General features: G+C 36.7%; 1 protein-coding gene across 3 annotated transcripts in view; it reads right to left on the reverse strand.

Moving 5' to 3' along the window:
* The window catches only part of SCIN (scinderin), an 87,605-nt gene that overhangs the window by 24,305 nt on the left and 51,038 nt on the right, over positions 1–12,262 (reverse strand). For all 3 annotated transcript variants that reach the window (XR_003118554.1, XM_025379318.1, XM_025379319.1), the window contains 5 exons: positions 6,630–6,722; positions 4,407–4,539; positions 3,602–3,690; positions 2,650–2,865; positions 315–436 (listed from right to left, as the gene is read on the reverse strand). Coding sequence is in view for 2 of the 3 variants with exons in the window: in XM_025379318.1 (XP_025235103.1) it covers positions 315–436; positions 2,650–2,865; positions 3,602–3,690; positions 4,407–4,539; positions 6,630–6,722 (653 nt within the window). In the remaining variant the exon portion in view is untranslated. The remainder of the gene's footprint in view (positions 1–314; positions 437–2,649; positions 2,866–3,601; positions 3,691–4,406; positions 4,540–6,629; positions 6,723–12,262) is intronic.

Genomic DNA, 12,262 nt, shown 5'->3' on the forward strand with positions numbered 1-12,262 from the left:
GCTGTTGCAGTGTTAACCTGCGTACAAGATGAGATATTCAACTACATATCCACTAGCAGAACATCACTGGTTTGGGATATCAAAACTTTTTCCCTAGACTAGATAGCATGATTTTTATGTAACTCCTGCTGCCTGTGGATGGCAGCTGCAAAACAAAGTCAAAATCATATAAAAAGAAACTACTACATGCATGCTACACAAATCTCACTGGGGTGATTATAGGATTATTCTACCCCATAATGCATGGAATTTAATACTTTGGAGCAAAATCTGGCTCCTGTGGAACCCGAGATCTTTGCCCGATATAAACTCACCACGTGTAGATAATTTGTCCTCTGGGATAGGTGTAGAGTATGATGTAGCAGTCACCACCATAGAATTCACCATATGAGTTTTGGTCAACTTGGATCCTACCATTGTTTTCTACACGCCAAATCTGGAAGGAATGGAATAGATACACCAAATTACAATTCTCTTGATATAATAGTACTTCTCATAAGCTTTAAACAATTTTTGGTTCAAATCTATTATTAAACAACTTTTAAATTATTTTTTAACTAGTTTACAAATCAAGCAAAGGAAAGAAATTGTTATCAATTTGCCAATTTATTGACATTTTAAGTACTTTTATGTTTCTTTTGCTTCCTCTACAGTATTAAGCTCAGTTCCGAGCCTGGTGATTAATAAATACCTATTGTTTCATCTACTAGTGGAAATAACATGACACTCCAGTGGAATAAAAAAACTGCAAGATTCAGCTCAGAAATATGTATTTTAATTTTTTCTTCAATTATGAAATAACATGCGTATTTTTTTCCCTGTGCTTTAAGATAGGAGACTATTATTTTCCCAGGCAAGACTTGGTAGACTGTGACCAAACACTGAAGATGCTACAACACACTGAATGTTTGAGTCCCTCCACGATTTATGTTGAAATCCTAACCTCCAGTGTGACGGTATTAAGAGGTGGGACCTTTGGGAGGTACTTAGGTCATGAGGCCAGAACCCTCATGAGTGAAATTAGTGCCTTTATAATCAGAAAGCTCTCTAGCTCCTTTTTCACCACGTGAGGATGCAGCAAAAAGTCTATCGGGAAGTGGATCCTCCACCAAACACTGAGCCCATCAAAACCTTCAGCGTAGACTCCCCAGCCTCCAGAATGGTGAGAAATAAATGTTTCTGCTTAAACTCTCAATCTACGGTATTTTTGTTATAGTAGCCTGAACAGACTAAGACCATGCCGATAACATGACTTCTGTTTTTAAAAGGTGCCATCCAGGTATAAGACTGAAATGTGATGATGGGATAAAAACAGGCAGAACCACTTTCATTCTACCTCCTCATCTTCAGCACAGATTAAAGACCCTCCAAGTTGGAGAGATGAGAACTGTAGATGAAACAGGAGAGTAACAAATGAAGGAGAGGCTGCCAGGCACTGTGTGTGTACATGTAAGCACACACACACACACACACACACACATGCACACTTGCCTAAGTTCTCTGGTGGGAAGGGCAGACTCTTTGCTTTGAAATCTGAAGATGAGCAAGTGGACAGGAGCAGTGCAATGCTTCTAGAGAGAGGCCACCCCACCCTATCCTAGAGAGCAGAAGCCTTATATCCTAGAGACAGCACAAGATCCTAGAGAGAGCTCCCCAGATTTCAGCAGCCCTAGGATGGCACAGGAGAAGGCTGCAGCCAGGACACAGCTGGTGCTGGAGACCAAGTTTGCCAGGAGGACTGAGCTCCAGCAGGAATGTCTAAGTAGGAGACAGATGCAGACCCAGAAGTCGATACCCCTCCGACAACAGCCATGAGGGACATTTGTGAACTTCTCCCTTGGCGCTCCCCACTCCCCAACACCCATGCCACTTAGATTCATGCTTCATGTCTTTGAAAAGAGGAAAAAATATTTCACTAATTTCTTGACCGTATACTTTGGTCCAAGCATTGTGGTAAGCCCTAGGAATATAGAGATGAAATATTTAATTCCTGTCCTCAAGGAATTGATGAGAGGTCTAGGAGAAATCTGGCAGTAAATGAACAATTCTGTGGTAGGTATATGATAAATTCTGTGAAAAATATCCCTAGAGGTTGAACACAGAGAAATGCCACTTCAGCACTGAGGGAAGCCTTCTCAGAAAAGGTACGGCTTATGATTTAACTGAGTTGCCAATGAGGTGTAGGAACGTTAGCTAGATGGCAGAGGGGAAGTCAGTACTCAAGGCAGTGGATAGGTGAAGCCAAGAGGAGGGAAAGGGTCAAGGGTCCAGCTGAAGACATATACATTTATAAATATATATGTATATATAAACACAGATATGTGTATGTATACACATTTATATGTGTGTGTGTGTGTGTATACACATTTCTCCCTCTGTCACCCAGGCTGGAGTGCAATGGTGTGATCTTGGCTCACTGCAGCCTCCACCTCCCAGGCTCAAGCGATTCTCATGCCTCAGTCTTCCAAGTAGCTGGGACTACGGGTGAGCTCCACCACAGCTGGCTAATTTTTGTATTTTTAGTAGAGGTGGGGTTTCACCATGTTGGCCAGGCTGATCTCGAACTCTTGACCTCAAGGGATCTCCCCTGCCCTCTCCCAACATACACTAGCATTCATGGGCTCGACGAAAACAAAAACAGGTAAATACCTCCACTTTGCCAGAACCATCATCCACCATATTGTGCTGGGCTGCCATCTGTGGAGAACTATGTAATTTTGAGGCATCAAAGGGAATTTGTTTTATTTGAGCCACTTTCTCTGTGACATATACTTTCCCGAAGCCATCACTCTGATCTTTATCTCTCCAGTCCTTAAAAAACTGTTTGAAGATTGGTGTTTCACCTCCTTCTGGAAGAACTTGAATCTGAAATGTAAAATAATAATAATAATAAACAGGAAAATAAGCAATTGAGGGAAAATATGAATCTGGCAGTGGAGACAGAACTAAGGAAATGAAAAATTATCCTGGTTTGGCTATCAAGCTCATATAATCCAAAACTGCTTTTTCTCATGACTAAAATAATTACCACTGAATTTTAATATTTGAGAGACGAATCAAGTTCTTTAATATGTTATCCCTGCAGTAAAATAAGTTTGTCTTTCTCCATAAGGTTCACAAGAGATCTGTGAGCTGGAAGAAATTATCTCATTGTGTTCCTTGTGTAAGGACATAAAAATGAGGAGAATAGATGAGGCTGAGAGATTTGGAAAGGAAAGGAGTAATTAGACAGTGTCTAAATAGATTTTGATTAAGACAAGTATCATCTGGGTTTCAGGCCAAGTCTGCACAACTTGCTCTAAGGAATAATAACTCATAAGTGCTCTTAGCTAAATCTACTGTGGTTTACTATCTTGAATTAAAGGCAGTGGAGGAAGTGAATGGGCGCTCTATAGAAAGTCTGATGAGCAGTTTCTAAAAAATTCTAACCCCCACACAGATAAAGAGGGACATGTGACACCAGATTGTAGCAGGCAGGCAAGTGGAGAATCACTTCACATGCAGACGTTACTTTGACCCAAACTTTTTCATGAGTTTCATGGAGATGTCATGAGTTCCCATGTTTTCTATTTTTTTCTATCCAGTTCATTTTCACACATACTTGGGTATTCTTGGAATAATTCATTTGCTGTAGAAATTCTTCAGCTGTCTTCATTGCAGCCTTCCTCTCCTGGGGATTAGCATCTTTACCTAAAATACAAGGTAAATTAAAGAGAAAGAACTTCAGAGAAGGAAGAATTCTATGATTAAGAAATACTTGTGTACCATAATAAACATAATTATAATTGAAGTTAAATGCAACAGTGAAAGAATAACAAAATTGGCCGGGTGTGGTGGTTCATGCCTGTAATCCCGGCACTTTGGGAGGCTGAGGCAGGTGGATCACGAGGTCAGGAGTTTGAGACCAGCCTGGCTAACACGGTGAAATCCCGTCTCTACAAAAAAATTAGCCAGGCATGGTGGCGGGCGCCTGTAGTCCCAGCCACTCGGGAGACTGAGGCAGGAGAATGGCGTGAGCCTGGGAAGCCGAGCTTGCAGTGAGCCGATATTGCGCTACTGCACTCCAGCCTGGGTGACAGAGCAAGACTCTGTCTTAAGAAAAAAAAAAAAAAAAGAATAGCAAAAATTTCCTGGTATATGAAGTATATTTAACAATACGCGAAAAACGTTATTTGTAAAACAATTCTTTTTATATTGCCCAAATGCTTTTTTTTTTTAAACTTCATATCCCTGGTACATGATGTTGGTAGGAGGAAAATGGCTGCATTTTATGTGAGACATTTATAGATCAAGTCTTAATTAAAAGGTGGGATTTTTTTAAAAAATCAAAAAAATATATTTTATGTAGCCTTTTAGAGGAAATATATATACATCAGAAATACAGCATCGCCAATGGAATTTTTCACCTTTCCATACGAAAATTTGTTTTGCAGCCCCGTGGTCCAAAATAAAGCATTCTTCAGAAAGCAGCATTGCCATCGAGAAGGGGTTTTCTTCTGCCACCACAGTCACCCTCATGGAGCCACTTGCATCTGAAACCTAATATAAAAACCACGACCTCCATGTTTTCATTTGGGGATGATAAGGATGTTCTATAATTAGATTATGGTAACGGTTGTACGACTCGGTAAATGTAATAAAATAAAAAGCATTGAACTGTACACTTTAAATGCATGAATTTTATGGTGTATAAATTATATCTCAAAAAAACTGTTTCAAAGAAAATGAAAAGAATCCACAAGACTTCATTACACTCCAATTTTTTTTAAAAAGTCCTTTGGGGTAAACTTAACAAATAAAAAGTTAAGTTTTGACACTGTGCCTAAAACATCAGAAAAGAATAGTGATGATAATAATAATGGCTAGACAGATGCTCTTATGTACTAAGAACCATGTAATTAACTTTACATGATTATTTCTTGTACGTTTTAGAGCAATCTTTTCAAATAGGTAATAATCTTAAAATCATTACATACACACAAGAAGATGAAGTTTAAACATTAATTTAGTCAACATTTACTATCTACTATATACCAGCCACTTTGCTAATTAAGCTATTGATACAGTTTATGCATAAAGATTTTTTTCAACATAGGTCCTGCAAGGTAAATACACTTTGTATAAATTATCAAAGTAAATTTCTTCTGTCACATTTGGAAATGACTACAGACTATTAAAACAAATTTTTAAGTGGTCTTATAAAATCGAAAGTGATATTCATGTGCAAGTTAGGATTTACTTGTATGCTACAGTTTAGACACCAATTATGCAGATTCCAGAGCCCTCCCTTGATCAGTGGTGGAGTTTTGCAGGACCAGGGTGGAGTTTGAATTCCGTAGTTTTAGAAAATGCCCCAGGTGATTTTGCTTGCCAGCCTTGTTAAGAAACCGGAATTATTTTCAAAGGAACTTTATACTTTATATCCATGTAATACAGCATAGCTCCACTAGAGGAAGCTATGACTCAGGATGAATATCTTCCCCTTTAAAAACACTTCTTTAGTTCATAATGCTGTCCAAGAGGGAGAACCGTTTTGGTTGATGATGTGAAATAAAAGATATCTGTCAGGCTGTTGAAAATGAGTTTTAGAAATAGTAATTTTTAAAAGCAGTCACAAAATATTTAGGTAACACTTTCTGTATGGCTCATATTAAAATGACCAGTATTTAGCAGAAATGGTAACCATATTTCCTTTTGCATCTAGGAAGAAAATAATCCACTTATTATGAAAAGGAAGTTACGCTGAACAAGTTATTAATTTGGTCTTCACATAAAATCACAGAGTTTCGGAGCCAAAAACCCCTTAAAGAGCAGCAAATATAGTTTCTTTCTGATACAGATGAGAAAACTACTAAATTCTGCTGGAGATTTACGATTTGCTCCAAAGAAAATTGCAAGGGGAGGGAACACTTGAAGAATACCACTGTAGCAATCCCCTTAACTGGAGTGCCTTGCAGTTTTTGTTACCCTCAACAGAAAAAACAAACAAACAAAAAAATAAAAAAAACTACAGAGTTGGAAGGAACCTACTTTCTTTTTTGTGTGTGGATAAGAATGCTAAGACCCAGAGTGGTTATGTCCTGTGCGAAGTCATGCTGCTAATCATGTGCCATACAGCTGATGTGGAAGTAGGTATGTTAATGCCCAGAACAGAAGTGTTTTTACCCTGGTTCCCTCCAGCTGTTTCATTTGGTAGCTCAGCCCTCCTGTAACAAAGAACTCCTTCATTATGGCTAAAGACAATGTTTTAAATAGGGTGAAGGCTTTACATTCTTATCAAGAATTTATAAGAAAAAACTGATAAAATATTTTTACTCCATAAAGGAAATATTGTATTGAGTACTACATATCAAACGATTGTTGCAAACTAGTACAGCAACAGTATATAATTTTATGTGGTTCACAGGAATAAGTTCACATATTTGTTGTTTTACATAAAAATAACAAAAAGTATTAAAACTTAATTTAAAAAAATATACAAGAGCAAAGAACTGATTCTATCTACACATTGCTCTTGGAGAGCAATGAGGAGATTTCTCAATTGCAACAAAGGGAATCCCTCCCAATACAGGCCTCTCTAGCTACATCCAGTCCTGTAGAAACAATAAATGTGGTTACAGTGAACTCACCATGTATAGTTTAGCCATTTTCCTGTTACTTATGTCTGCTATAATGTCATCATCATCACCTCCATCTGGAAGCTCTGGCTTTCCTCCTAAGACCTGGAAAAAAGTGAACAGTGGATGCAAAGATAAAGACCTCTCATTAAAGGATGCAGAGTTAGAAACATACATTTATAAAGACATGGATTATAAAATATTTGCAATTAAAATGACCAGGCTCAAACACTTCTCATCAATTCATACACAGTAGTCCTTTTCACATGGGTCAAATCAATCAATTACATTAAGTAAACTGAGTTTGCTCGTGATATGAATTTCCAAGAAAGGAAAATTCCTAATTTGAAAGCCTAGGTGTCCATATTACTGAAAGCTAGAAGGAATTAATTAAAACTTGAGCTCTATGTTCAGCTCTGCAGCAGAATTTATTCTATGACCTCTGCTTCTAGAAATAATCTCTAAGGTTTATGAGTTTATTATAATAAAGATTTGAATCAAAATTACTATCTGGAGGTAAAATACTATTATAATTATTGACATATAGGATGAAGTGCAAGCTCTTGATCACCCAAATCACGCTTTGTTTTCTGCTGTATCATTGGCACTTGGAACAGTTCTTGGGACATAGTATATGCTCAGTAAGTATTTGTCAAATTAATGAATAAATGTATTTATCTATTCTGTGCATATGTGATGCAATCCAAAAGTCTAAAAAAGTGTTTGGTAGAAAATACATTTGAATCTGCTTTGAATTTCTTTATATTAAAATAAAAAATATGTCTATGAGTAATTAATTTATTAAATTAATTAACACAAACAGCATAGAATGTCAAGGACAGGAATCAAATATAAACTTATTCTAAATAATTTAATTTTTATAATATAGATATAAATTCAAGTTTAGAAAATGCAAAAGTGTTCATTTAGATACAACAAATACTTAATACACAATGAGTTCCTTACATAATGTGTTTTATATTCACTATTCCTTACAATATATTGTATAAAAATGTGTACTGCAAAATACCAGAAAACAATAAAAATATACTTTTATCCTTGCATGAGTATAAGTACATTCTCAAATTTAGAGATGCATCAGAGAACTTACGTTCTCTGAGAACATACCTATCTTTTTATTTGTACTATGACCAATAAGATGTTTTAGATACTGTATATGCTAAATGATTGTAATAGTTTTTCTTTTTTTGTAAAAAATAGAACCAAGCAAAAAAAAAAAAAAAAAAAAAAACACTTGTGACCAAAAGCCTTTTTTAAAAAACACTTTTGCTATAAGTATGTATAGGTTGTAAGAGCCATCAAAGATCTCCTCACATATACTTTTCTAATTCTACTCCAACTAAGACCGTAGTTTGGAATAAACAGTTTGCGTTAAGGGCATATCTAATACTAGGAAACCTCCCAGCGGGAGGACCCAGTCTGGGATTTGAGGCACACTCTAACTTTTAATTTTCAGACCACAATCCCCATATTAGCCAGGCATCTTAATTAGCTTCTCAAAGGACTGCAGCATAGTTGGGAATTGAACCCAAGGGATTTAACAAAAACAGGCTTAACTCCGGGGTAGAAAGATGCTGTATATTTGTCAGGAATCATCTCTAAGGATCACTTTAAAATTGAGTTCAACTAAGCATTTATCAAATATTTGAGGTCACTGAGGTATATAGATGAGTTTCTAACCACATTGTCCAACACTTAAGGACTTTACATCTGGTGTAGAAAGAGCAAAATAACTAAATATGTTCACTTTATCAACTAGGCCATACATTTTGATCTTTGACATAAACTGTGAATACAGCTTGGAGTATCATGCCTGAATGTAAAACATTTTCATTTTGGGTTGCCCACGTGATTGGCATTTAGCTCATGTAATCCTTTGCATGTGAAATAACATATATTTTGACAATTTAATGGGGTACAAACACAGAGAACCCTCATTTGAGGGTGTTACATAAAAATTTCATCAATTGTTCTAGCCAAGATTTATCTTGCAAGTTTGGAGCTCCTCTTTCTTTCAATTATTTTCTGTAAGTTTCTGTTTAAAAGTATTGCCATCATCTAAATACTCCAAGCTAAACTTATTTTCTACAAAATTAGGCACTCTCAATTCTCCATTTGTGTAATGTATCTCTATTCTCTCCTCTTTATATGGACTTACAATTATGTGATCAGTTTTAAATACTTCCTCTCCTGCACTTTGGATCTCCTACCCACTCCTACCCACTTATTATTTTTAATAATGGTTAGTCACCGATTCCCGTCTGTTCCTTGATTCAGACCCTAGTGAAGGCCCTCATCCCTCTTGTTGTGGGTAACAGCTCTGCCAGTTCCACTTCCTTCAGTGTCACCTCATTTTTTCATCCTAAGAGTTATCCTGGACACTGGCTGCAAGGCCCCTTACTTCACATTACTCCTATGTTGTAGGAATATGACTCTAGATCAAGGAAATCCTGTCATTTGCAACAACATGGACGAACTTATTGTATATTACGCTAAGTGAAATAAGCCAGATACAGAAAGATAAACAATGCATGATCTCATTAATAAGTGGAATCCAAAATAGTCCAATTCATAGAAATAGAGTGGTAGAATGGTGATTGCCAGGGGCTGAAAAATAGAAGAAATGGAGAAATTTAGTCAAAGAATTCAAACTTCCAGGTATAAGATAAATAAGTTCTGGAGAAAAAATATAGTATGATGGTTATACTTATTAATAATGTAGTTTATATTTGAAATTTGCTAAAAGAGAAGATATTAAAATATTTTCACCACACACACAATGTGAGGTGACAGATGTTAATTATCTTCATTGTGGCAATCATTTCACAACTTATACATATATCAAAATACCATTTTGATAGATGTATGCACATCATATATATATATAGGCATCTATCAAAATATCACATTTTGATAGATGTATATGTACAAACTTTGTCAATTATCCCTTTATAAAGCTGGAAAACATTTAAAATTTCTTTTTAAATTTTTAAAAACTAAAAACTAAAAAATATTTATATTTTACGTCTGCTGCAGTGGTTCCTGAACTTCAATGTACTGAAGCAACACCTGTGTGACTTTGTAACTACAGATTCTCAGCTGCCATCCATTGAGTCAATAAACAGGTCTATGGTGAGGCCCAGGAATCTGTAATCTAGATTATTCTGAATTGGGTGCTCCCACTGACCCAAAACTTCTGTCTGAATCCCAAGTCCCCTTCAGATGCTGAATGTCATCTGTCCTGCATTATTTCTCAGCATTCTCTACTTTGTACCCACCTCTAATTAGGCTGACATACTCGGCGTTCCCTGTGGTAGCCATGCCCATTCTTTCCCCCTTGCTAGCTAGGAAATTAATAATCACCCAGCCTTAGAGTTTCTAGGTTCTCACGACCTGTCTCAAGACCACCCTTGGTGTTTCTTTCTTTCTTTCTTTCCCTACTATGATCCAAGGTGAACTTTTCTTTTTAAAACTTAAGCAGGCCTATGTGGAAATTTGTATTTTTAGATAAAAGGATCAGGCAGCTAGGAAACAATTGCTATACTCTTTTACTCTCTTAATTCTTAGTTTTTCACAGGATGTACATCTGTTTTTACTTATTCATTTATTTTTTACCTTTTAGTCAACTCTACCTACCTTGGATAAAAAATTCCAACATTTACACTGGCTCGTTCTCAAGATGTAGTTTCCCTTCTTTATACAAAAAAGTCAAGATGTTTGGCCACTTTAGAATAAATATTTGTAATGCATCATAAGAAAACAATACTGATGTATAACCTGGAAGAAGGACAATATGTAACTCAAAGCTACATATCACTGTGGATGAAAATGCGCCAAGTTGGTGCCAAGTCCTAAAGGCATTTAACATTGAGGGCCTTATGTGCTCCCAGCAGAACTCTGGGAGACAGGCAGGACCTGTATCATGATTACTTTAACTTCATAGATTGAGAAAATGAGACCGAAGAAAGTTAGGAGTTTTGCCTTAGATCCGTGTCTCATAAATATTAAAGCAAATATGTAAACCCCAGGCATTCTAACCTCTACTTCAAAGTTCTTTATATAGAAAATGAGACATTTCATTCTTCTCACTTTAATCATTTTAGGGTAGATGGCTCTGGTTTTATTTTCACTAAAAATAGAATCAGCTCACAGGTTCCAAGAATGGACATTTTAATTACTCAGTAAATTCTGTATCTTACTTCCTTTCCTTAACTGAGAAACAATCAGTAGCGTGCAACATATGGAGCACAGAAATAAATTGTAAGAGTGAAGCTAACCCTTGTTGTTATGGTGTATTTACTTGCTGCAAGGCATTTTATGCCTTAGATAAGACAAATATTTGATAACAGGGAAGATCCACAGAGATATAAAATGACTGGTGATTCTGAGGAAAGCTGCAGTCTTATTTAGCCAGCTCCACCCACTCTAGATATAAGACTCTAATATTTACTCTGCTGCTGTCTCTCAGTGATGGCCTCAAAAATACCTTTATCCCTTTATTCATAAATGAAATAGAGGGTGATTTCATATATTGAAGAATAGATAAAGGTATTTTAGAGGAGGGAAAGCATGTGAGGTATTTTAGAGGTAGGAAAGCATATTTGGATAAAAAGACAAAGTGAATTGGGCATCTGCAAGAGGTTTAGCTATAGTGCAGTGCTGTCCTGTAGAAATTTCTGCCATACTAAATATTCCATATCTGTGCTGTCCAACACAGTTATCACTAGCCTTTTGTAGCTAATGAGTACCTGAAATGTGGCTAGTGTGACCGAGTAACTGAATTTTACATTTTATTTAATCTTAAGGAATTCAAATGTAAACTTAAATAGTCACTCATGTCTAGAGGATGCCAGATGGAGAGTGCAGCCCTAGAGGCCTCAGGGAAACGCTGTGGCAATGGGGAACTTATCATGAGGCAGGACTGAGCTTCAGCGTTCCTGTAATATCAGCGTATTAGAGGATAGATGTTGAAGGGTGAAACTCATATGAAAGTTACCCCAAAATTTACTATAATATGGAAAGTTACCTTACAAGTTACTACAACATAGAAAGCAAAATCACAAGTCATTAAAAGCCGTAAGCCAGAATGCCATCTTATTAAACAAGAGCAGTTGTTTTCACTGGCTGCATATTAGAACCATCTGGGCTGATATAAAAAAGAATGCCAACGTCTGAATCCAATCTCTAGAAATTCGGATTTATTTATTCTGATTGGAGCCCATGCATTGTATATTTGAAAAGCCTTCTGGGCCTGGTTTGGTGATGTGATTCAAGTGCTCAGTGGCATCAGCTTTGCTAGCCTGGTTTATCCACCTCAACCATTGGGATAGGTCTGCCAAGCATTTCTGAGGTTCACATAAGCTTGCTAGAACACATCTACCTTGGACACATTATTAGGGCCTGGTGGTCTGGGAGCTGCTGTGAGCCAAATCTCAGGTATTAAGATTTTAAGTCATTTGACTTTTCTGGACATCACCAACCTTTTTTCCCTAAGGCTTCAAACCCACTTTGGACATTTCTGTCTGATCAGTGCTTGGATGAACGCTTCCAAAACTTGCCTTTGGGGTTCCTAATTTCTCTGCATTCCACCACTGTCTTTTTGACACCTCCCTTCATTTGGCAGG

The sequence above is a fragment of the Theropithecus gelada genome, chromosome 3 (assembly GCF_003255815.1).
Source record: "Theropithecus gelada isolate Dixy chromosome 3, Tgel_1.0, whole genome shotgun sequence".
In the NCBI taxonomy this organism is placed as follows: Eukaryota; Metazoa; Chordata; class Mammalia; order Primates; family Cercopithecidae; genus Theropithecus; species Theropithecus gelada.